This window comes from Penicillium bovifimosum (genome assembly GCF_028826915.1).
Source record: "Penicillium bovifimosum strain IBT 22155 chromosome Unknown utg000007l_segment0_segment0, whole genome shotgun sequence".
Taxonomy (NCBI): Eukaryota; Fungi; Ascomycota; class Eurotiomycetes; order Eurotiales; family Aspergillaceae; genus Penicillium; species Penicillium bovifimosum.
The window spans coordinates 716,044-740,855 of NW_026622716.1; the positions used below are offsets into that span (position 1 = coordinate 716,044).

General features: G+C 49.9%; 9 protein-coding genes across 9 annotated transcripts; 7 read left to right on the forward strand and 2 right to left on the reverse strand.

Moving 5' to 3' along the window:
- Positions 1-3,004: 3,004 nt before the first annotated feature.
- Positions 3,005-3,267, forward strand: N7515_009184 (uncharacterized protein; the record flags this gene model as incomplete). The annotated part of the gene is made up of 2 exons (XM_056669928.1): positions 3,005-3,053; positions 3,110-3,267. The coding sequence occupies 2 exons, from the start codon at positions 3,005-3,007 to the stop codon at positions 3,265-3,267; spliced, it is 207 nt and encodes a 68-aa protein (XP_056517727.1).
- Positions 3,268-3,743: 476 nt separating this feature from the next.
- N7515_009185 (uncharacterized protein) lies at positions 3,744-4,192 on the forward strand (the record flags this gene model as incomplete). The annotated part of the gene is made up of 3 exons (XM_056669929.1): positions 3,744-3,884; positions 3,953-4,079; positions 4,137-4,192. 3 exons carry the CDS (start codon positions 3,744-3,746, stop codon positions 4,190-4,192), a joined length of 324 nt encoding a protein of 107 aa, XP_056517728.1.
- A 196-nt stretch (positions 4,193-4,388) lies between these two features.
- N7515_009186 (putative C2H2 finger domain protein) lies at positions 4,389-6,669 on the reverse strand (the record flags this gene model as incomplete). The annotated part of the gene is made up of 5 exons (XM_056669930.1): positions 4,389-4,923; positions 4,986-5,594; positions 5,646-5,909; positions 5,961-6,610; positions 6,664-6,669. The coding sequence occupies 5 exons, from the start codon at positions 6,667-6,669 to the stop codon at positions 4,389-4,391; spliced, it is 2,064 nt and encodes a 687-aa protein (XP_056517729.1).
- A 1,516-nt stretch (positions 6,670-8,185) lies between these two features.
- Positions 8,186-11,712, reverse strand: N7515_009187 (putative C2H2 finger domain protein; the record flags this gene model as incomplete). Its single annotated transcript, XM_056669931.1, is given in 2 exon segments — positions 8,186-9,344; positions 9,356-11,712. The coding sequence occupies 2 exon segments, from the start codon at positions 11,710-11,712 to the stop codon at positions 8,186-8,188; spliced, it is 3,516 nt and encodes a 1,171-aa protein (XP_056517730.1).
- Positions 11,713-13,673: 1,961 nt separating this feature from the next.
- On the forward strand, positions 13,674-15,344 carry N7515_009188 (ammonium transporter; the record flags this gene model as incomplete). The annotated part of the gene is made up of 5 exons (XM_056669932.1): positions 13,674-13,685; positions 13,746-13,960; positions 14,025-14,205; positions 14,264-14,584; positions 14,640-15,344. The coding sequence occupies 5 exons, from the start codon at positions 13,674-13,676 to the stop codon at positions 15,342-15,344; spliced, it is 1,434 nt and encodes a 477-aa protein (XP_056517731.1).
- Positions 15,345-17,268: 1,924 nt separating this feature from the next.
- Positions 17,269-19,583, forward strand: N7515_009189 (putative nucleoside diphosphatase (Ynd1); the record flags this gene model as incomplete). Its single annotated transcript, XM_056669933.1, has 4 exons — positions 17,269-17,278; positions 17,333-17,367; positions 17,422-17,548; positions 17,614-19,583. 4 exons carry the CDS (start codon positions 17,269-17,271, stop codon positions 19,581-19,583), a joined length of 2,142 nt encoding a protein of 713 aa, XP_056517732.1.
- Positions 19,584-20,211: 628 nt separating this feature from the next.
- Positions 20,212-21,255, forward strand: lea1 (U2 snRNP complex subunit LEA1; the record flags this gene model as incomplete). Its single annotated transcript, XM_056669934.1, has 4 exons — positions 20,212-20,290; positions 20,386-20,426; positions 20,562-20,822; positions 20,893-21,255. The coding sequence occupies 4 exons, from the start codon at positions 20,212-20,214 to the stop codon at positions 21,253-21,255; spliced, it is 744 nt and encodes a 247-aa protein (XP_056517733.1).
- Positions 21,256-22,775: 1,520 nt separating this feature from the next.
- Positions 22,776-23,467, forward strand: N7515_009191 (uncharacterized protein; the record flags this gene model as incomplete). The annotated part of the gene is made up of 2 exons (XM_056669935.1): positions 22,776-22,796; positions 22,976-23,467. The coding sequence occupies 2 exons, from the start codon at positions 22,776-22,778 to the stop codon at positions 23,465-23,467; spliced, it is 513 nt and encodes a 170-aa protein (XP_056517734.1).
- A 467-nt stretch (positions 23,468-23,934) lies between these two features.
- Positions 23,935-24,406, forward strand: N7515_009192 (uncharacterized protein; the record flags this gene model as incomplete). Its single annotated transcript, XM_056669936.1, has 4 exons — positions 23,935-23,987; positions 24,041-24,147; positions 24,196-24,295; positions 24,379-24,406. The coding sequence occupies 4 exons, from the start codon at positions 23,935-23,937 to the stop codon at positions 24,404-24,406; spliced, it is 288 nt and encodes a 95-aa protein (XP_056517735.1).
- Positions 24,407-24,812: the final 406 nt, after the last annotated feature.

The window sequence follows — 24,812 nt, forward strand, 5'->3', positions numbered from 1 at the left end:
ACAGGCGTCGTGCAGGATCGTCAGCAACCAGGACACATGCGAAGTGCACAGAGCAAATTGTCGAGATTAATAGCAAGAATTAGTTCGATGGTCACTTGAGGAACGAAGACTTTTGAGTAAGAAGGGCGGAAAGGACTCGCGCTCATTGGGGCTGACTGTCTGAACGCACACCAGCCACATTGTGGCGTATTGACACATTAGTCAACAACTTGCACGTGATACCCTCTCCATGGGGGTGGGATTGCTTCAAAGCCCATTATCCTCAATCAGCCCATGAACAAAGCCTCATGGATAGAGCCATCATGATGCTCCATTCCCTTCCTAAATTAGCTGAATCGATTCGTTTGGTCATTTCGATGGCCCGACACAACAATAATCAGCATTGGAGGGGGTGGACGGATGACATGACAAAGTGATGACAGGAGGTGTCAGAGGGCAATTAGGGACGTGAAGAAGACGAGAATAAGTTGGTTTTTGACTCTGGTTCATTGCCCTTCTGGCCCGGATGCTTTTGATGGACCTGATAATGGATCATGTGCCGCTGACTCAGCGGTGGCTCGTGCAGCCCTAGAAGTGCACAGTACAACTTCAGTCTTCAACAAGGGTACTCACTGAACTTGAGCTTGAATTCGACCTTCAGATTCTTTGATACCTACCATCAGTCCATCACTGAACCATCAACCAACTATGGTCTGGGTTTTTCAATCTGGCATATGTTCCTGCAGCTTGTCTACCATCACCCAATCGCAGCTCAGTCGGCGCCAAGCCGTGCCATCAAGTTTCAACGATGAGTCGATGACCTGCCTAAATCGCGTTAACACAGAGATCAGAAATGGGTACTTATCGAGTCCAGTCATTCTGGATGTGTGGAATACGGCCGACGTCTGTGTAAATGCTTTTGTTAGGGTTATATCTGTTGAGAGGCTACGAAACTAGTGGTGGCATGGGGAGAATCAGGGTCCTTCAGGGAGAAGAAACTGATCCATGAGACTATGGAAAGCAGGCTGTATATAAGCCTGAATAAACAAAGAGAATGACAAACTACAAGAGCCTCAGTCTGCAAACACAAAGGCACAAAGACATCTTCCACTCGACTACCTACTCGTATACAGCAGTGCAATCATATGGGTATTTCTGCCCTGGTGAAGTTGTAGTCTCCCTTTGTTGTTGCCCTAACCACTCCGTTTCCATGGCCACCCTCCCACCTACTTTGCATAACTTGATGTTTATTCGATCAATCTATAGACGTGAACGTTCCTGCCCTGGTTCCTCGTACTCCCCTGTCTCTTTGCTCTGACTACTTCGTTACCCATGACCTACCACCCTCACACCTTGTAGGTATAGCTTCATCATTGCTCAACCATGTACGGAGTACACAGTAAATGTTTCTGCCCAGGTGAGTACTTTTCTGTATTCTTGCCCTAGTTACTTCTCTGTATGGCATTTACATAGGCTCACATCTACGGGCCTAGTATACTTCATGTTTACTTGATATAGATGTTCCAACCTTGGAAGGTTCTTGCCCTGGCGAAGTCGTAGCTTCCTTGCCTGATCACTGGTCCACGGCGATTCCATGGCCACCATCACACCTGCTTTGGTATAACTTCAGTTTGTTGTCACTTCCTGTTTAGTTTTTCGTTGCCATGGACTGTCCCAAACAATATTTATTCCCCTTTCTTTTCACTCTTTGCTTTCTTTTCTCCTCTCACCTCTCTCTACTGCCACTGGCTTTTTCTCATTTGCATTGCATCTGATTCTACAAACCCAGTGTCAATACTTCTTATCACGTTCCACGATGAACTACCCTCTTACTCCCCCGTCTCTCTTCCTCCCTCCGTCTCTCTTCCTCCCTCCGTCTCTCTTCCTCCCCCCTCTTCTTTCGTCCGTCCCCCTCCTCTGAAGTCTTGCCTTATCAATGTGGATGAGGACCTGGAGGAGCTCCCATCTGACGAACCATTCGTCCGGAAGACTGTCCACTTCCCGGATGATACGGACCTCGCCCAGGTGAGGCTTATTCCACCCCGGGACCTCCCCCCACATTGTTGCGGCGACCGTCCGCTTCCTCTAAAGTCTTGTCTACCCAATGTGGATGAGGACCTGGAGGAGCTCCCATCTGACGAGCCGTTTGTCCGGAAGTCTGTCCACTTCCCGGATGATGCGGACCTTGTGCAGGTGAGGTTCATTCCACCCAAGGATATCCCCCCACCTTGTTCGAAGGATGTGGACATCGGCGCATACGACATGAATGCGCTCCTGAAAACCTTGCCTGGTCTAGATGGATCGTCTGGTGCATCGCCCCTGACGCCTGTACCAAAGTCCTTGCATATGCCATCCACAATCAACTCTCGTCGACATTCACGTGTGGTCATCCAAACCCACGTCCGGGTTGGGCGCATGTCCCACACCTCGTTTAGTCACATCTGTTTGACCTTGTTTGTGGTGGCATTCATCTTTCCAAGACTTGTGCCAGCCTTGCCCGCCGTACTTGCGTTCGTTTTTCTTGCTGGGGCATGTACCTGATCCTGATAGCCAATTCTGGGTCCTCCTCGTCCGCTTCCTCTTCCACAAAGGTAAGGTCTGACTTCATTCTCACCATTCTCTTTTGCTCTTGTTTCTTTCTCTTGTTCCGAGGCTTTTGCTGTTTGGTTTTCCCAGAAAATTTATAAAAAGCCCCCCAAAAAATTGTGTTATTCGTGCTTGCTGTCGTTTTGTTTTGTTCTTGATCGTGCGTTTTGCGTTTTGCGTTTCGTGCTTTGCTTTGCGTTTTGCTTGCATTCTGCTTTTGCCCTTTGCCCTTTCGCTTCTATTTAGGATCGAAGGCGAGCGTTTCTGTCTGTGATCGTGCGGAAGGCAGCAGAACGCGTGGTGGGTTGATTGTGTGGCGGCAGGGGTAAGTCTCTTCTTTTGTCTCTGATGGTTATATGAGTTGACTGGAATGACTTACAGGTGGCTGGTGGGTGTCACTGCCGTGTGTTGGACCGATCGAACGTCTCTGTTTGTGAACATGCGGAAGGCAACAGAGCGTGGGGAGGCTCAATTGGCTGTTGACGGAGGTAAGTATCATTCCTACATTTGATGCTGACGCAAGGAAGCGACCGGATTCAAACAGCTTTTCTGGAGATGCGCAAGTTCGACAAGATGAAGAGATCGGATTACAATTCAGCAAGTGAATACATTGAGGAGTACCAAAAACAATACCACGTTCTTGCAGAACCCCATCCAGTTCACGTATTGTTTTTGGTACTCCTCAATGTATTCACTTGCTGAATTGTAATCCGATCTCTTCATCTTGTCGAACTTGCGCATCTCCAGAAAAGCTGTTTGAATCCGGTCGCTTCCTTGCGTCAGATGCTTCTGTGACTGACATGAAAATCCATCATAGGTGGCTGGTGGGTACCGTCGCAATAACTCGAATCGATGGGCGTCTCTGTTTATTATTTTCATGTTTCCATGACACATCGCGCTTTTGTTCTTTTCTTAATTCCCCTTAATCTTATGACTGGATCAATAATCACGCCCTATCCAAGGACTTATCCTATCATTTAAGACGTGTCACACTGCATTTGCAAAGTATTTTAAGGGAAACGGGAGAAAGCGGCGTTGGGGATTAAACAGATCGACACCTTAGGATCAAATGCCAAGACGCTATACCCAAAATAGAACGCGAACTTCGACATCTCTCTGGGGCTCTTCTCCTCATACATCAACACGAGAAGAAAGCAGCAAGTCCTCTCAATTACAAGATGTTTTCACAATCAATTCGTCGTTTGACACCGGCCGTGGTGTCATTCCAGTCCGCTCGAGCTCCTATGAGTCGACGCACCTTCACCTCCACACAAGCCGCATTCAACTCATCTCAGAAGCCGAGTGCCTACAGGGAAGGGGTATGTCCATGTTTATTTGATCAGTAGAATAGTAGAATCAGAGGCCGTCATGTTAACTGTCTTTCTAGATGAACCAGTATCGTGCCTTTGCCGGCCCCTTCGCCAAGGTCTTCTTGGGCGGCGTCTTCGTCTACCAGGTCCTCTACTGGACGTGGTTGAAGTTGGAGATGGATGAAACGAAGGTGGCAAAGAATGGTGAGATAGTGCTTCATATGGCTCCCTTATCTTGATGGTTATTAACATTTTTGGCAGAACAAGTGGCGGCGCTAGAGAAACAGGCTAGGGAGATGACTGCTTCCCAGAAATAAAATCTGGTCTTGGATATTCTGTACCATATTGTGTTCCTTATTTGATATTCAGCGCTATATTGTATTGTGACTTGAATCCAGGCCATAGCAATTCATACTTGAGATACAGTGTCTTGATGGTCCAAATAACCTATTCAATGCAGGAGAGTTCATTATATTACGGGGCTAGAATTCCATATTCATGACCCCTGACATGTCATACCAAAGCAAATTTGCGCTTCCGCTGACCAGCAGTTAAAGATTTTCGACTAGTATCCTTCGACATGAGGACTTCGTCCTCACACCGGTCCATCTCCTCTCCCCCGGGCGACGAGGACGGGAAGCGCCAATCCTGGCCCCTCTCCCCTTTCTTGAAATGCTCAATATCAATATGATTGAATCTTTCATCCCGGCCCGCAAGACCATGGTTGGATAGCGGGACTCTGTGATTACAGAACCCGCACCAGAAATCTGTTTGCTCGGCCAAATCGAGCCTATTATTGCTTGCAGAAGCTGCAACTTTATATTCAGCGATCCCATGTTGGCGCAGGTGCTGTGTATATGTATCATGCCGATAGAACAGCCGCTCGCATGCAGCGCCTCCTCTCCCATTGGATTCCGTGCAGAGCCAGGTTGGCAACTCAAGATGCTGGGAGCTCTCGTGGCGCTTCCAGTCAGCTTTGCTGCCGAAGGACTTGGCACAGTGAGGGAATGTACAGCCGTAAGGTCGGTCATGGCGTTTCTGGTGTTTTCTAATAACGTTCATGGTCAGTAAGCCGATAATAACCCACAGAAGAATCTGGAAAAAGCTCACTTCATCTCACAGCGTAGCCGGGTTTGTTTTGGACAGGCGTCACATTGAAACCACCCCCGTTTCTCAATGACGGAATCCTGTGTGGTGGCATCATTCTCGTCGGTTAACCGTTCCAGGGCGACTGAAAGAACTTTCTGTATTATTTGCCGTTGTGGCTGGGAGAGCGGAGCATTGTCAGATTCGACCTCGATTCCCTCGTCGATGCTCTGACTTGATCTCCGCCCGCGACTTTTCACCATCTTCGTTATCGCATTGATCAAGTTGTCAGCCGCGTCTACAACAGACCCCTCTGGCTTTGTGATGGCAGGCTCCGCCGAAGAACTTTCATTTGGTGATAAACCCAGGGAGCATAAACCGGCAAAATGAGATGGTTCGGATTCTGCGACAGATGGCGTGCCGTATTGAGCAGGCTTTGACGTGATAGAACCGAATGTGAAAAGATCGTTGGTGTGTTGTGACGTGGACTCGTATGCTGGCTCAAGCTCGGTGTTCGACGGTACAGATGTGGCATCCTCCTGTGCTTCAATTACTGACTCGTCCCTTGAGCTCTGTTCCGAGGAAAGTTGTCCTGGTTGGTGACGGACGACTTTCTCATACCAGTCCATAGACCTATTCAGGAATCAGTTGCTGCAACTTTTGGCTCTCTCAGGTCCAACTCACTTCTTCAAGAGCATCTCTCCATCCTCTTCATGATGCATTCGGTTCAAGTGTTGCTTGAAGTTATCCAGCCGAGGCCACCTTTTGTTCGGGCGCGGACAGTTCGAACCAAAACACATGTACGTCATCTTAGGACCGCGCTCAGGTTCTTTGTTATGAACGCATTTCTTATGACGAGCAAGATCATTAATGGTGCCGAAGCCTTCCTTTCGAGGGCAATTTGGCACGTCGCATATGAAGAGCTTCTTATGGCGAGCCTCGTGTTTCCTGCAGAAGTTAGCACTGACGGCCCCCGGAGCAAGCGTAGATAGAACAAACCTCTTGTCTGAAGGGCATTTTCCAACCCACGAACAAGACCCGTGATCACAGCGCACCGACCCATTAACCAACTGCGACGGCGAGCTGACAAACTCCGATGTGTACGACGGCCCGGACCCGTAGTAAGGACGATCGAAGAAAAGCTCCGATTCGGCTGAGGTATTATCCTCCACGCCTATCTGCGGGCTGGACGAGTCCACACCGTACGAAGAAGCAACAACGGATTGGGCTGCACAGCTCGTCCCGCCATATCCAGAATCAGTAGAATGATAGCTGTCTATATACTGGCTTCCGTTCTCAGAGGGTTCGCTATAGTGGTATTGCGAGAAGCAGCAGTCCTGGTCAGGCATCTGAGCGGGGATGTTCATGTGTGAGTTGGGCATGGTCGGAACACCGGTGACCAGCAAGGGATTCCAGGCATCTTGACTGCTTGTGTGGGGATAGTATAGACCTCGCGATAGCGAGGACCACTGGCTCATGAGTGAGGGGTCGTTTTGAACAAGATCAAGCGATCCCAGGTCGAGTAGTGAGCTTGAAGATGAGTCGAAGGGAAGTGAGGATTTGGGATCGGACAAATCGCATCCATCTTGTTTAGTCATGATGTTCTGGAGTACATCATCTGTGGGGTCATTCCAGTCCAGCTGAAGGCCCTGGAGTGGGGAGTTAGACTATGACTGATTTGTAGAGTAAGCAGAGCACGAACCTCCATGACTATATAAGATCTTAATATGATAAAAGGTAATAAAGAGAGAATACGACCAGACAGCCGTCGTAAGAGAGAGAAATAAGCGTTGAAAAGCCGTCAAGTCTTGGGAGGGGCAGCGTATTAAAAGGGCTCACGATGCATGCAAGTGCCAAACCCTACACGCGAGAGACACACAAGCTCCACCTTCGCCCCGAGCCGGTTGACTTCACCACGCGATAGCAATTCAAGGGTTTGGAATGTGTTAAGCCGAATTGCATAATTAGGCAAAATGCTCGAAATAAAATATAAAAATCGACTGTGGTAAGACACAAGTTTTAACCGAGTTCACCCTCGCGTGCCCAGGGAATGCAACATGTCATCCCTTGATTGCGCCGCCCCGGAATACCTTCTAACCCGGGCAAATACTCACAGCGTAATGATCATAGTGAGAGCAACTGGAACAAACATGAGGCTGACAGCCATTCACATAACGTCCAATACTAAAGTCTTAGCCATCCCCGCCGAGGCCGGATCCAAGGCCGGGCTGCCAGCTCTATTCTTGGCCGGGGTTGGTTCAGTCAGTTTTGCTCATCAATTCCACCATACATAGTACAGCATAACACATGTATCACAACACGACACAAACCACACACACACACAAATAGCTGTTAGTTTCACCCCTGCACGAGGCAGTAAGACAAACTCAGCCGTTCATGAAGATCCTGATTACTGATACTGCCCTCAAAATAGAGGGGGCTGCAGGGAAGCAAGGACCAAATCGGGCTGTGACAGATAGACGATCGACATGGCTGATCGGCACCGATGTTGGCTGCCATGTTCATGCAAGGGATGAGCAGCGCACGTTTAATACGAGAGTGTGTTATGTCGGTTCGAGATTAGGATTTCGGGTTCGGCTCTAGGGGAATGTCTGACTTCTGAAACGAGGGGAAGATATCTCGGCTGGGGATTCTATATCGTACGCCAAATGTCTCGACCCTCGAGAGTCGAGTTAGTGTTCATTGTTGATGTCCAAGATGAAGTTCTTTTTACCGTTCGAGTTCTGTCACACGAACCATGGAACCGTGTGTTTTAGTGGGAACAGACTAGTCTAAAAGAGGAATAGCTCGAAACATAAATCTGATCTCTCATATGCCATGCACCTCGCCAGAAAATACGTCTGAAACGGAATTTCGGCTTTGAAATATGTACACAGTACATGAGGAAGAAGCCTGGGGATTCCTAAAAAAGTAACAGAGGCCGCTGTATCATTATCATGATCATTATAGAAATGCATAAGGTTATGACTCGCTTGCATAACTCTCGTGATGTTGGAAGTAGCAGAAAAGCCCGTGAGCACGCACCATCTATTGTAATACAGCCGACGTGAACAGTAAATAACAGAAAAACGGAAAAGGGGAATATGTAATGAGTAGAGAAAAGAAAGGAAAACAGGAAATGAGAGAAAAAAATGGGGAAAACATAGGAGAACAAGAACTCCTTAAGGGAGATCGTGTGTATGTTGTAGATCGCATTCGGGACGTCATCCAGAAGAGTAAGCAGAGGAAGTATAGGGGACACTGGATTCCATGACTTGGTAAGCAGGATAAGTTCCTTCTGCGGGGCAAAGAGAAGACTGGGGGAGAAATTGGGCAAGAGGATACGAGTTTTGTGGCATGGCTATCTCTGAGATATTTGTTCTCGGAACAGCATTGTAAGGCGGTGGGTATGACACCGAGTTCTGATGCAGGGGATACGCCTGGGCCTCAGCCGAGAGGAGGGTGTTCTGGCCAAACTGCCCTGTCGGGGCGTAGGCCGGGAAATGATCAGGGGCGGGAGAATCCGTGATAGAGTCTGGTTCCATAGAAAACTCGCCGTCGGAGATGGTGGAATAGTCTGCTAGCGGAACGTTGTTGATTGAGAACGCAGGGTTGACGGGCGTACTAGTGTTTCGGATCGCGTATTGCGGCTGCAGGTGGGAGGCGGATGACGTTTCGTGTGCTTGATGTCCAGGGTGATACATCGCGGCCGAGGGATAGGTTGCGGAGGTCGATCCCCGGGCCGGTTGCATATGGCTAGTACTGGCGACAGGGGCCGGGGCAGTGCTTGGCTTCGCTAGTCGCAAAACGGGCAATGCTAGTTGCTCCAGATGCTTGCCAAGGTGAACTGACAATTTACCCCAGTCCCGACAGACATTCCCGCAAAAGCGGCATGGCTCTTCCTGGGGGGCTTGAGTGGTGTTGTGTTTGCATTCCTCCACCATTTTCCACAACCTTTCCACATCCTGTTCCCTTCGGCTATTCGGCACAGCCTCGACATCTGCAGGGTTGGGGCATTTGGTCTTCTTGGGCTTAGGCTCGGGCATTTTGTGTTCCCGAACCAAGTGCTGAACAAAATTGTCCCTACGGTAGCATGTGTGATTGCACTCGGGGAACGCACAGGTCCACCATTCCAGGTGTCGATGCTTTTCATTCTCATGCCGAACCCAATCTGCTTTGCGCTTGAACGACTTGGGCTCATTGCAGTGAGGGAAGGTGCATGTGAAAGGCTGTACATCTTCCTGGACATGTTTGGACCAGTCGGATGGCTTCTGGAACGTTTTCACCTGGAAGCAAATGGGGCACTCGAATCGAGCGGGGAGACGACTGACTGGCGGAAGGGGCACCCCGGGAGGGAATGTGCCGCGGCCACGGTACCTTCGCCTAGAGCATACTGTTGCTCGTGTCCGTGGCCGAAATTCGTCACCCTGAATTGAATTTGTCCCGACTCAGGCTCGGCGGGTGCCTTGGGATCGTGCAATAAGGTAGGTTGTCCTCCCTGCGCAGGACAAAAGCTGCCAGATTTACATGTGCGGCTGGTAGTCTCAATGGTGTGTTTCTGCTGCAACGCGACTAACATCTTATATCGACGGTCTTGTTCGTGTGCGAGACGATGAATCAAAGCCGGCTCGAGTCTTGGATTCAGTTGCATGATCTGCGATTTGAACCCTTCCAATGTTGGGACTGGAAGACTCTGGATAGCCGGGAACTCCATGACCACGCCTTTGACATCTCCCACGTCACCGTCGCTCTCATCTTCGGGGCCACCGACACCAGGGCCCAAAGGTGTAGTTCTAGCTGTTTGATCGGTGTCTGGGCTGAGTCGAGGCGATGTGAGTTTTGGGACTGGTGGGCCCCCGTGGGCGGTCATGAGATTGATCAGCCCAGGACTACTTGGTCGGGGGAGCTCGCTTCTGCTTCGGCCTCGACCTTTGAATTGGATGTTCAAGGAGCTCCTCTCTGGATTCGGCGACGGTGCAGGTGACACAGCTCGCACAGGCTGACTACCCCCAACAGCAGCCATTTGACTGGTCATTGAAAGAAGTGCATTGCTCAAGCTCGGCGACCGCGAATGGCGACGGTTGAACATGCTTCTGGGTGAGTAACTCTGTTTCGCCGGTGCGTTCTCTATATCATCCTGCGGAAGTCCAGGGTAGGTGTTAGAATGAACAGACGGACCCATGGAAAGGTCAGACGCTTGGCGCTTCAGTATGGAGGATGCCTGCAGACGCTTGAACAAACTACCTCGCTTTTTAGGTTGTTCGGAGAGGGAAAAATTAGCGAGAGATGAGCCGACATTGATGATGCTGTTGTTATCAATGGTTGCCGCAAGCGATGCAGTTTCGAGATCACGTACGCGCTTCTCGAACGCTATCATTGCCTGTGTGGAACTGTATGGCTGCATTGCATGCGATCTGGGTGTCGGGTCGCGAGGGGGGTCATGCCAGGGATAAAGCCGGATGTTCTCATCTGTCTTGGTTGGTGACAGAGATGTGTAGATATCGGGGGTGCTACGATCATATCTGCCAGGCTCATCGACTTCGGCTGAGGTTTCATCAGAGTAAGTGCCAACGCTTGCTTCGCTCTCGCTCATGTCCTCGCTGCTTTCATGGATTAATACTCCCGGCCCGGGGAATGTTCCGTCTGTGGCGCTGGATTGCAAGTTGAAGTAGTCTTCTTGTTCCAAAGGGTGATCCCCAGTGCTCCTCGCGCGCAGTCTTCTGGAGACATGGCGTGGGCGTTGGCGCGGTGGACTAGGCGAGAGGTCACCAGCATCACTGTTTGCTGCACTCACAGACTCAGTCCAGTGGGAGATGACCTGGTTTTTCTCGTTCCTTACTTGCTGACTGTGAACGTCATTGGGACTCGGCACGTATTCGTTGCCACGGGATTGAGGGTCAATGCCAGCTAGTTGGGTCACGGAGTTTGGAATCCACCCGCCGTTCGCAGATCGCTTCACGGGCGCAGACGAAATCGAGTGACGATCATCATGCTCGCTTCTCGATTCCTCTTGGTCCGCAGATAGATGTGCGTAGGACTGGCCGAGACGCCCTCCGGGTGATATGCTGCGTTCCGCGGGCGAATCGCCTCGAGAAAATGTGGTGATCTTGACCACCGGGCTCCTCCCCCTGGTTACATCCGACGCAAGATTGGTAGTGGGTTCCTGGTCGGCCAAGGCATTGAGTTGGGACAGCTCGCTGCCTGCGTTAAAGACCCCGAGGCCGGACTGATATGAGAGGGGAATTGGATGCTGCATTGCGCTAGTATTTCCATGAGGTGCTAGGCCTGTCGACGTAGACGATGATTTCGGATTGTGTTCTGAACTCGACCACTGAAAGGCATTTGAAGGTGTAGACCATGCAGAGCCAACGGGCACATTATGCTCTTCATTTGCGTACAAATTTTCATTCTGCCAGCTTCCCGAAGTTCTTGGTAGTTCGATATCTTTCGGTTCCACAAAGATACTCGTATCGGAGTGAGGCGAAGCGCAGGTGCTGAGGTCCGCATAACCTCCCGCTCTCGGGTCTAAATAGTGTTTTTGGGTGGAGTCAGTTCGAGACTCTTCGGGGGACGAGCTCGGACCACTGTGCGAGTGCCCAGGGCTCCCTCGCGGCGTAAGTAGAATGGCACTGGCTTGAAACATGAGTTCCTCCGGATCAGATGTGGTCGACAGGTAAGGATCTGGGGCATAATCTTGGAGTGCATCCGCTGGCGACTGCCCCTGAACGCTTGGTGGGGAGGCGCGCGACATGTTCAAAAATTGTCCGATCGCTCTCGAAAAGTACAGATATATAGATCAAAAGAGCATCGGACGAGGGATATTCACATAATTCATGCACGCTGGTTCGCAATTATATCGAAATTTGTTGTGTTTTCTCTGGTCTCCGCCTGTTCTCCAATCCTGGTGGTGTGGTGTTTGGAGCCTCCAACATATAAGGTTGGTTTATGTTGGCGGGGGTGAGACAGGGACTGGGCAGACGAATCCCAAATAGTCTTCAGTTGACAAGCAAGAGCTAATAAGAGGATGAAGTTCGTAGAAGGATTTTTAAAAAAGATGGGGGCCGGAGATCCGTATTAGCGAGTCGGACTGTCGGAGATGAGGGGAACAAGCTGAACAAGCGCCGGGCGCATCGCCCACTTAAACGTTCATAGACTCTCGATTCAAACCGGATTGCAATATTGTCGTCTCATTGCAGTGCGATCGGCCTGTCAGCCTTGTCCAAATAAGAAAGACCCCAAATTCTGAATAGAGCCTCAATTCCCTGTGGCTGTGGTATGCAAGCTGCCTCTTGTACCTACATTGTACTACGTAGATACAACGTTACTGTGCATGTAGGCAAGTGAGTATGTAGGGGTAGAGAGGTACATGTAGGTACTCCATAGCCTATAGGGATGATCTATATTGGCGCCCTAGCCACATCCAATGCTATTCTTATCCTCCTAAAGCACAGCCTCCCGTCTGGGGTCCTGAAACATGTTATAAGGCTGAGGACATTCTAGAGAGCTCCAATACATTGGGCCCTATCGTGATTCAATGGCCAAATGTTCCAAAGGCTTGAACAAGACATGCCAAATCCCGATCGTCAACCAGCGAAGCGTTTCTATCTCATCGTGAGTCAGCTCTTCGAATAGATTTGTCAGCTACGTCATAAGTCATGGACAGTTGATCTTCTCCCAAAATCCCAAGAAAGGTATAGTTATGGCGTGTAATGGGTGGGTTCTAGGGCTCAAAGGTAGACGATAGATTTAGCCCATGTCTTGATCATGCCGGTACTTCTGAGAACAGAACATTGAATAGCATATCAAATATGCTATGTACTCGTCCATTGCAAGCCAAGCTCTATATCTTAATAAGTCCGGCCTGAGGCCTCTTTTCCCACTTGTCTATCAATGAATTCAATTCTACTCCGACTCTGTCCGAATATTGACAGATAGTCGTCTTGTCCTGCCAGGCTGCCTCCGACATGCCCCGCAACAAGCTCTGAGGCTCAACCATGGTCCATGAGGAAACCCCACAATTTTGATTCGATACACAAATATTGTATGTATTGCATTGAGACGGACAACAGAAGATCCTGAAGATTACATTTATGTATTTCCAGGGACTCGGTTGTGGGAATACCTAAGTGATGTCATGAAGGCTGGGCAACTATAGCATTTGTGTATATCCATGCACGAGCACGACCTGATATAGTTTCGGGAATCGGACTGGTTGCTTTCAATCGATACCTATCTACACCAAGAATGACTGGTGTATCGCAAATTTAGGGCTTGCTATCATTCAATGATGACATTCAAAACACCCAGGATCAAGATAAGATAGGCAACCTAACCCCAGGGGGTTGTAAGATCCGGGGTCAATACAAGAACGAAGCCTCATTGGATGGTTGAAATATCATCATTCGGGAATCGGGTCGTTATCTTGCCGTATATCATCTCGAGTCCTCTTATCTTAGGTATTGATCTGATTGTCATAGATACTGGGGAAACTCGGGGATCTTGCATGAACTGTGGGCAGCTCCCATTCACGCCTGGAACTCTTGGCTGCCGGCGGAGCTTCTTGGCTGCGGGTCGAGCATAGATAACGGGCTTGGTGATCATTGTCTACTAGTCATGAACCATGTGAAGATCCATGTTGCTGGAGGTTATATGTGCTGGGAACCCTAGAGTGAAGACAAGGGTTCTTGATTGCGATCCACTCTAGCTCTCATGATGGCTGAATCTGTAAGTCAATGCGATGACCGCGTGGTGTTTGCACCCGGCTAACATGGCTTGTCACATTAGCCCGTATATAATGCATCCCTCCCCACCGGCGGAGATCCACTTAAGGTCAATGTCAACCTTCAATATGCAGGCGTCGAGTGGAATTATGTGTACATCATCCTCTGCTCCTTCATTGTTTTCCTGATCATACCCGGACTCGGTCTCTTTTATGGTGGCCTCACACGGAGAAAGTCAGCTTTGGCATTGCTATTCCAGTCATTCATGGTTGTGGCCGTGTACGTTGAGTCCTTCTCCAAATCCAAAACGTGTACTTCCTACTGACTTGACGAATTGGATTAGTATCACATTCCAATGGATGTTCTGGGGTTACTCGTTGGCCTATGCCAGGGATGCAAGCCCTTTTATTGGCAACCTGAAGAACATCGGGTTAAGAAATGTCATGATAGCACCGTCGCCTGGTTCGGCAGATCTTCCTGAGATCGTATTTTGCTTTTATCAGCTTCTATTCTGCGCATGCACGGTAAGCAATTCCAGGTGACCCCTTTCCGTGGACCCCAGCTGACAAGCCATCGTGACAGGTACTGATTCTTGTTGGCGGAGCATTCGAGCGAGGCAACATGATTCCCACACTGATATTCAGCTTCTGCTGGGCGACCGTCGTCTACTGCCCCCTGGCCTGCTGGACATGGAACGCCAACGGATGGCTGTATAATCTTCCATCGCTGGATTTCGCCGGTGGAGGTCCAGTCCACATCGCATCTGGCTGTTCAGCATTGGCCTATGCCATGGTTTTGGGTAAGCGCAGGGATATCGACTCGCCCAAACAGGCTAAGCCTCACAACGTTACCATGGTCTTCTTGGGAACGAGCCTCATCTGGACTGGATGGCTTGGGTTCAACGTATGTCACACATATTCTCATTCCGGAATTAAATCTGACAACAGCGATCTCATAGGGCGGTTCGACCCTCAATGCTAGCGTGCGCGCGATGCTGGTGGTATTCAACACCAACACCGCTGCCGCTGCAGGAATTATCGGATGGGTGCTCGTCGACTATATCCGGCACCGCGGAAAGTTCTCCGTGGTGGGAGCTTGTGAAGGCGCAATCGCAGGCCTCGTGGGCATCACACCAGCCGCCGGATTTATGTCAGTGTGGCTTGCAGCTCTCATCGGCTTCCTCACGAGCATTGTCTGCGCCCTCCTTGAAAATATCAATGAGTGGATCAACATCGACGAGGGTCTGCATGTATTCAAGCTCCACGGCATCGGCGGCATGGTCGGTTCATTCCTTACCGGAATCTTTGCGTCCAAATCCATTGCAGCGTTAGATGGCTTTACTGAGATCACCGGTGGCATTGACGGCAATGGCAAGCAGGTTGGTAAACAGCTCGCCGAGATCTGTGTCATCTCGCTCTACTCTTTCATCGTCTCCTGCATCCTGCTCTATATTATGAAGTATATCCCAGGGATGCAGTTGCGCGTGGATGAGGAAGTGGAAATGGTTGGCTTGGACCGGGCACAGTTTGTTGACGAGCAGATCGGTGAGCGGGGGCTTCTCGAGGGTTTCTATGGGGCTTCATCGCCCGGGAGCGTACTCAATGGGCAGTTTCCCGTGGTAGTTGGCTCCCAGGAAGTGCCAGCCCAGGAAGACAAGAAGTAGAGAGGCTCGCGGACTTTTACCTAGTTAGTTAATTATGTTTTACATTTGTTTTGAGTTACAACATGTTTCAGTGTGACTCGGGGACACGCAAGCACCCCAGGATTGTACAAAGTATGTAGAGTATGTAGAACATGTGACGTTCTTGTTTCACATCAGTAGGTTATGCCCATACACTTCCCCGGATGGAATGCCTAAAAAGTATCGATTTCAGCCCGTAATATAACTTCCAGCCAGGATCACGATCAATAGGGATGCCCTGAAACGGTTTTTCTAGTCAGAATCACGACAAATAAGGCCTACGATGACGGAGCCACCTGCACCTACCCACAAATTACATGCTGGTTTTCTTATCCGATCGACTCCTCTATCCGAATCGTCTCTCTACTGCGAAGTCTAACTTCTGTTGTCTCGGATACTCTGTGAAAGCCATCACAAAATGAGGTCTACGTATAAGTGCGTGTGGTATATCCTTAATCGAACTACTGCTACCTATGCCTCTATCACCGCCAAAATGCTACGCGGTTCCCGGCCTTCACCTCGAACTGATTCGATCTTATATCGCAACCTATGCAGAGACTCGGCAGATGTTCGAAAGGTGATTCAAAGCATTGAGTTCCCCTAATCTGAGAGCACCTTCCGTCAGTTCCTTTAGTCCCACAGCTACCGTCGATACCGAAGAAGCCAAAAATCGTGGATCGGAACTGGCTTGAAGGCCTCGCTTTCGCGCCCACGTGGATTGGACAATTAGGGATTGGAACAAAGCCAGTACCGTGTACGGACCCACGTCCTATCGGTCCAAGCAACTTTAATTACGGGCCGCTAGATAAAATCGGTACTCCGTAGTACACAGTAATTCTTTGGCATTCCATCCGAGTTGACTACATAGTACATACTCCGTACATACCTGGGGTAACCATGGGGTATCTTTGTATACATACGGAGTAATTTTAGATATTCTACCTCCATCGAAGAATAGAACACTTGGTAGTCCAATACATTACATGTAGACGCAATAATGTGTTGGATAAATAGCCAAGCTCATCGACACTCAGACCGCAGAGTGACGCAATGGATTTTAGCGTCGGCTTCCTTGACCGGGTTCACGGGGGTAAAGGGGGATTTGGGGGGGACGCTGACGTATACCTACCATACGCTAAGCCATTTAGCGTAAGCCCTGTGTGAGATAGTGAAATGGATGCAATTTCCATACCGAACAATCCAATTTAGTATATACGATATAGTATACGATATAGTATACGATATAGTATACGATATACTGTGTAAGCAGAAAGGGGAATGTCAGAGGTTGTCCAGGTGTCAAGCACAATAACAGAGAAGAGTCCATGGGGTCGAGGAAATGGATCCCCGACTTAAGTGGAACCCGTCCCTGTCAAGATTAAAATAAACCATGCTCAATCTCTGCCGTGAGACCCGCCTAGACGCATGATGTGCGTGACACTTCAATATATTTGATAACTATATTTATTGCATAGATGCTCGATCTCAATACTTTTCACTATTTCAGTCAATTCAACCTTACAAATGAACTGGGAATATTGTAAATAACGACGTTCGTAATGAAAAAAAGATAGTTTGGTCAGGGTTGGTTATCTTACAGATAACTTACCGTCCTTTCCCTAATGCGGACGGGCCTCGTCCCCCTTTTCGCCACTAGACTCTCCCAGTCGGCCCGTCACGTTTTGTACCGCCCCCAGTCGTCGCGTCCAGGCCGTTTCTGGCTCTCCTTATCTTTCTCTTTCTTGGCTCTGCTGGTTCGCTCTCTCTTCTCTTCAACCTTGGAAGTGTCTTTACTTCTTGTCATTCGTTTACATACGCTTAGAACACGCCTTCTCATCGAGGCATTGTCCTCCAAATACTTATTGTTTACAAGTTTGTCATGATCTGCGAATAATCACGAGTCCAAATGGGCAAATGTATGCGGTCCCACCTTCGATTCGGAAGATGCAACCAACTGACCTCACTACTAGGGCGCTATGGTGTTGTCCTGGACGCAGGCTCGTCTGTATGTCGAAGTTGGATTTGAACCTCGGAATCATGCGACTAACCAACTGCTCAGGGGACTCGCGTACACGTTTACCAGTGGCTACGCAATCCGATCGCACGCCAGAAAGCTGGCCCGGAGGAGTTGAAATCGTTACCAGAGATCAAAACGAAGGAGGCCTGGACGAAGAAGATACGACCTGGTGAGCCTTGCCCCGAATCAATGTCAATCCTCCACATCATCAGCGCTAACCAATACACGCAAAAGGTGTTTCTTCGTTCGCCCACAAACCTGAATTGATTGGACCCGATCACCTCGCAGAACTATTGGACCACGCTAAGAGCATCATTCCAGCTGAAGATGCTAAGGATACCCCGATCTTCCTCCTTGCAACTGCGGGCATGCGCCTGCTGGGAAACCTCGAGCGACAAATACTTTTGGATCAGATTTGCTCTTTTGCCCGTCACAACTCAGATTTCCTGCTGCCAGATTGCGGGGCTCACATCCAGGTGATCCCCGGCGTGACTGAGGGATTATATGGATGGATTGCGACGAACTATCTCATGGGGGCCTTTGACGCGCCGGAAAAACACGACCATGGGAAGGGACATAACACCTACGGGTTCCTAGATATGGGAGGCGCGTCAGCTCAGATTGCGTTTGCGCCGAATGCTACAGAAGCCGAGAAACATGCCGAAGACCTAAAACTGTTGCGGTTGCGGAATATTGATGGGTCGACCCAAGAGCACAGAGTATTTGTCACCTCGTGGCTGGAATTTGGGGTTCACGAAGCCCGAAGACGCTATCTTGAGGCTATGCAAACGGCAGCTGGGCCGAGTGTGAAAGAGTTGCCTGATCCTTGTCTTCCAAGTGGGCTGCGGACCGCACTTGACGGCAAAGATGTATCAGGAAATGAGGTGGAACCGTATCTATTGGGCACGGGAAAATTCGACGAATGTCTTCGCCAGACATTCCCATTGCTGGACAAGGATGCCCCTTGTGCAGATGATCCATGCCTGCTAAACGGGATTCACGTTCCAGCTATTGACTTTGATGTCAACCATTTCATCGGAATAAGCGAATACTGGCACACCACTCACGAAATCTTCGAGATGGGACACAAAGATAAAGCGTACGATTTCAACACGTATCAAGAACGAGTAGACTCGTTCTGCTCTCAGGACTGGGACTCGATTGAGCGTGGACTCGAAAAGCATAAATGGGGAAAGAAGATTGATCGGCAAAAGGCCCACGAGGTTTGCTTCAAGGCATCATGGATCATCAATATGCTACATGATGGCATCGGAGTACCTCGCATAGGGTTGGAGGACACAACTAGCTCTACGCACAACGGCACCAAAGAAGTCCTGGCTCACGGAAAAGAAAAGGGTTATCTCGATGCTTTCCAGGCGGTCAACAAGATTGACTCGACCGAAGTGAGCTGGACTCTGGGCAAGATCGTCTTGTATGCGTCTTCTCAGGTGCCCTTGGACATCGAGCAAGCTCTTCCAGTGGGCTTTGGCAGCAACGTTCAGGGTATCCCGGACGACTTCCAGTATCCTAGCGTTCAGCTGCTACCAGATGCAGACGGCTTCCACAGTGAGCATTGGCACGATGCACTTTTCGACGGCGATTCTCCGCGCCGGATCCCAGGCTTTGTCCTCTTCATGCTCATTATTGTCATGGCCGGTTTCTTCTTATGCGGACGTAGCCGTCGGTCGCGGGTCTTCAACCATGTCAGTAATGTGCTGCGTCGCGGGGGCCCATCCCATCCCAATCATCCGAAGAAACGCAAGGGAATCAAGAAAATACTACCATTCCTTGGCCGAAGCGCCACTTATGAGCGCGTCCTTGAGGACGGTGCTCAAGAATACGATCTCGGTACGATTGAGTCCGACGGCAGCGAGGATGGTGGACGTCTGTCCGAGGCGGGCTCGGCCAAATTGGGACCGCCCAAGCGAGCGTCGAGCTGGGGCAGCAACAGCAATACCCCCAGCTTCAAATACGCGCTCGACAATACTTCGACCGGAACCATTGGGCTTGGGATCAGCGGGGGCAGTAACGGTTCGGGCATCGCGATGGATCGAGCAGGCTTGGTGGTTAGGACAGAGAGCAGGGACCATCTGGCTCCCATCGCCCTAGGCCCTACTACCAATGGCCGTCGATCAAGAACCGGCAGTCCGACAAGATCTCACGGCCAAAAATCACCCAGCATGACGCCCCTGGCAGACGACTGATACGACCCACATCACGCATAATCACTACCACATCGCATTTTCATTTGGAGTTCGATTGTTTGGCATACGTCGATTCATCTCGGCGCTGTCCTGTTCATCACATGGCGGAGTTCATCTTTCTATTGAAGCGCCTCAGTTGTGGCTGTCTGCTTTCGATTCTTAATATCATATTCAAACCCCGTGCTCTGGAGTACCTTTTTTGTTCTTGGCCGTGCTTCTGACGACTAGTCATCTGGCGGGTGATTGACACGTAATGAGAAGTGTACCATCAACGATTGACAATTTTGTTCTGCATATAGATTTAATATATTTCCAAAGAGTGCCTGTCTCTCCGATAGCAAGGATATTAGAGCCGTATAAGCACATGTATGTACACGGTCTTTGACCTAAAACAGCCATCAACATTGACGCGGCGACGCCAATATTTGCGGCCAACGTGATATCACGTGAATCACCGCCTGGCAAAATTGATGTAGAGAGAAACTGGCGCAAGTAGCTTCCGATTCATTCCTGACCTTGATTTAACGAGCTTGTCCAATTCACTTCTAACCTCCTACACTTATGCCGTCGCGATAGACCTTACTTTCCAACTCACCCACAGCTCTCGGCAACAGCCACTACCGCCATCATGCGCTTGACCGTTGAGCTCATTCAAAATTCCCTAACATACATCAACCCGCTCACAGACCGCGAGCTGGATCTCCGAGGTGCGTACCCTCACTACACACATACCTGAAAAGAACAGGTACTGCGCTTTTGATAAAGAGCTGGATTCATGTCGTCTTTTTGCGTGGTCGTATAGGTCACAAGATCCCCGCAATCGAGAACTTAGGTTCTGCCAAAGTAAGTGCTTTGTTTTATTGAACAAACCCCTCCGTGACCCAATTCCTCCTTAGTGCCATTTGTGGCTTGTTCTGCTGAATGGGATTCCATTCTGCACTCACAATCCGTTCCAAATCCGATGCTAACACCTCCCAGGATCAAGATGCGATCGACTTCACCGACAACGATATCTCCTCCCTCGGGAATTTCCCCCATTTCCCTCGCCTCCGCACTCTTCTCCTCGCCCGCAATCGCATTACTCATATCCAACCGGCGCTAGCAACTTCAGTGCCTAACCTGACGACTTTGGTCCTGACTGCGAATCATCTGTCCGAGTTAGCGGATCTAGATCCGCTACGGAACTTGGGGCGATTGACGCATTTGTCCCTGCTGGAAAACCCATTAACACGCAAAGAGGTTCGTTCTGCTCTCCGTCTATTGGTCATGCCACCGCCGGACTAAGTTCCAGGCTAACCAATTCCTACAGAACTACCGCTACTGGGTCATCTGGCGTATCCCCTCTGTCCGCTTCCTTGACTTCCAGAAGGTGAAGGATGCTGAACGCAAAACGGCCAAAGAGCTCTTTGGCACCGAGGAGGAACCCTCATCCGCTGCGTCAAAGATCATGGGTGTCAAGTCTCGCACTTTCGACGTCTCCGCCCCGAGTGACCGCGCGCCCGCTGAGAAGGGGGTTCGTGTACAGCTCACCGACAAGGAACGTAAGCGTGTTGAGAAGTTGATCCGCGAAGCCAAGAGTTTGCAGGAGATCACGAGATTGGAGAAGGAACTTAACGAGGGGCGGATACCCGGTGGAGCGGATGTCGATGGTGATGAGGCCATGCAGATGTGAGAAATACGCTCTGTATCTCCTTCATGCATTGCGCCACTCGATTCATGAACATACAATAATGTTTTGTTTTCCTTTTCTTTCTGGGCCTTAGCTTTCTGGGTTTCTTTTCTGATCGGGCGGGGTTCAGTGCGTCTTCCTTGAGATTTTCATTTCATACGCCTTTGGCTTGGGATTGAAAGCAAATCTCAGTTACGAAATTTGAGCATAATAAATCAAAATCATGGTCTCAAGCATTCAATATCGTGATACATAATGTAGTGGTACCCATTGCCCATTGCTGCAGACGCTAGGAGCTCGAATCCAGTCTTCCTGTCGGCGATCTCCCGGTGCATGATTATGATGGTTATGGGTAAGGTCCGACGGACCCGGGTTAGGGCTCAGGTACGGCTCTGGGTCACAATACATAAGACATCGCGGAAACGTATACACTGCGTAGGTACTAGTTGCTCGGCATATCAGTAAATACATCACGCTTGACCAATAAGGTGTACAAGTATATCAACTACGCATCGGCCGACCTAGCAATCTAGCGGGGCGTCCTCTGGTTATGGCAAGGTTCTATACCTCCAAGGGTCTGTGGAAGATAACTATCTGTGAGACTATCTACCTTAGTTCGTATGGATGTTCCTGCCCTGGTGAGGTTGTAGTAGTTTCCTTTTGTTGTTGCCCTAATTTCTCCATTTCCATGACCATCCTCACATCTGCAGTGACCTACTTTCCATGTATCTTGATGTTTACTCAATCAACCTATAGATGTTATCATGTTCCTGCCCTGGATCCGCCGACGACGTAGGTTGTTTCCTGTTTCCTCGCCCTGACTACTTCGTTACCATGGCCACCATCACACCTTCTATGGCTTCATAATTACTCAACCACGTACCCAGTAGATGTTCCTGCCCTGGCGAAGTCGTAGTTTCCCTTTTGTTGTTGCCCTCATGAGCTGGTTCCATGGCCACCCTCACACCTACCTATCCCCGTATAGCTTGATGTTTACACAATCGATGTATAGATGTTCCTGCCTGGAGACACCGTGATTTCATATCCTCTTGCCCTTACTACTTCGGTACCATTGCCACCCTGGCACCTTGTATAGCTTCATCATTGCTGAACCATGTAGCTGTTTCTGCCCAGGTGAAAACTTCTCTGTTTCTTGCCCTACTTACTCGGTTCTCTATGGCGCTTTTTTTTACATGGGCACCCTCATATCTAACTACCTTGTAGTTTCATGTTTACTTAATATAGATGTTCCAATCCATATCTGATGGTTCCTGCCCCGGCGAAGTCGTGGTTACCTTACCCTAACCACTTGTCCATGGCGATTCCATGGTCACCACCACACCTACCTTGGTATACCTTCAGTTCGTTGTCACTTCCTGTTTACTTGCTCGTTGCCATGGACTGTCCCAAGCAATACTTATTCCCGCCCTTTCGTCTGAATCTCTGCTTTCTTTTCTCCTTTCTCCCCTCCCCACTGCCACTGGCTATTTTCATTTGCACTGCAGTTGATTATCACGTTCACGATGAACTCCTCTTTTCCTCCCGTTTTTCCTCCCCCCGTCTCTCTCCCTCCCCCCGTTGTCCCTCCTCCCTTCTCTCTTCCTCCTCCTGTCTCTCTTCCTCCCTCCGTCTCTCTTCCGCCCGCCGCCTCTCTTCCTCCCGTTTTTCCTCCCCCCGTCTCTCTTCCTCCCCCCTCTTCTTTCGTCCGCCCCCTCCCCTGAAGTCTTGTCTGATCCGCGTGGATGAGGACCTGGATGAGCTCCCATCTGACGAGCCCTTCGTCCGGAAGTCTGTGCACTTCCCGGATGATGCGGACCTCGAGCAGGTGAGACTCATTCCAGCCAGGGATGTCTCTCCGCCTTGTTCGAGTGAGGTCACCTCGCTCGACAAGGCGGAGGCTGAAGACATCGGCGCATTCGACATGAGTGCGCTCCTGGAAGTCTTGTCAGAACTCGATGGATCGACCGATACGCCGCCCCCAACGCCCGTCCACAAGCCCTTGGAAGTGCCAGTCACATTCAATCCTCCACCAGAGGATGGAGGTTCACGCGTGGTCGTCCAGACACGCGGCCAGGTTGGGCCACAGGCCCACTCCTGGATCAACCACCTCTGCTGGGGGTTGTTTGTGCTGGCTTTCATCGTCCCAAGACTTGCGCCAGCCTTGCTCGCCGGACTCGCGTTCCTGTTCATCGTTGGGGCATGTACCAGATCCTGATGGGTCGGCACACCATCCACAGAGGTAAGTCAGGACTTCATTCTTCATTTCTCTTTTGTTCCTGTTTTGTTTTGTCTTGTTCTGAGGCTTTTGCCGTTTGCTTTTCCTCGAAAACTCACAAAACCCCAAAAAATCTCATTTCGTGCTTGTTGTCGTTGCGTTTCGTTCTTGATCCGAGGCTTTTGCCGTTTGCTTTGCATTTTGCCGTTTAGTTTTACCCTTTAATATACTTACCCTTTACTTTTACCCTTTACCCTTTCTCTTCTCTAGGTATAGACCGAAGGCGAGCGTTTCTGTCTGTGATCGTGCGGAAGGCAGCAGAACGCGTGGTGGCCTGATTGTGTGGCGACGGGGGTAAGTCTCCCCTTGGACTCGAATGCTTCTGTGCGCTGACTGGGATGAATTACAGGTGACTGGTGGGTGTCGCCGCCGCGGGTCGGACCGATCGAACGTCTCTGTCTGTGAACATGCGGAAGGCAACAGAGCGTGGGGAGGCTCAATTGGATGGCCACGGGGGTACGTATCTTTCCTACATCTGATGCTTCTGTGCGCTGACATGAGAATCACTCGTAGGTGGCTGGTGGCCATTGTCGCCGCGGCTCCGGTCGATCCAATGTCTCTGTCTGTGAACGTGCGGAAGGCAGCGGGGCATGTTGTAGCTCAATTGGTTGGCGACGGGGGTAAGTATCTTCCCTATATCTGTGAGCTGACATGGGAATCTATCATAGGTGGTCGGCCGTACCGTCGTCACAACTCGAATCGATCGAATGTCTCTGTTTGTGAACGTGCGGAAGGCAGACAGAGTCGTGTGGTGTTTCCCCCAACCATGTGAGTATGACTCCGTTCCTCTGTACATTACTTCGGCATGCTGACCACAGAAACTTATGGGCAGAGACATGCGATTCATACAGTGTGAAGGAGATGGAGAAGAGAGGGTGAGACTGGGCTGAAGGAGGTGGTCGTATCTATGCTTCAACATGTACAACAGAAATGGAAAACTCCTTTCCGATGTGCCAGGTGATCGTCTCTCACTGTAAATGACTGAGCCTGAGCTTTTGCTGTCCTAGTAGAGTAGCTCAAGAGGTAAGGTCATCGACATTCGACCCAATGCGAGCTTCCCTGGCCCCTGGTGACCTGGCCATTAGTAGCATAGGAGCAGTTTCGAGGTTGAATCGATTTATGCCTAGGTTGCGGGTCTTTCTGGCTTCATCTTGGCCTTGGCCTTGGGCTTCTGGACACATAGACTTTTGGCTGTTATTTGGGTATTCATTTACACAGTAGACTTGAATCACTTGATCTTGTTCGTAGCTCTAGTATTCCGATCAAAGTGAAGTGGGTCTCCATT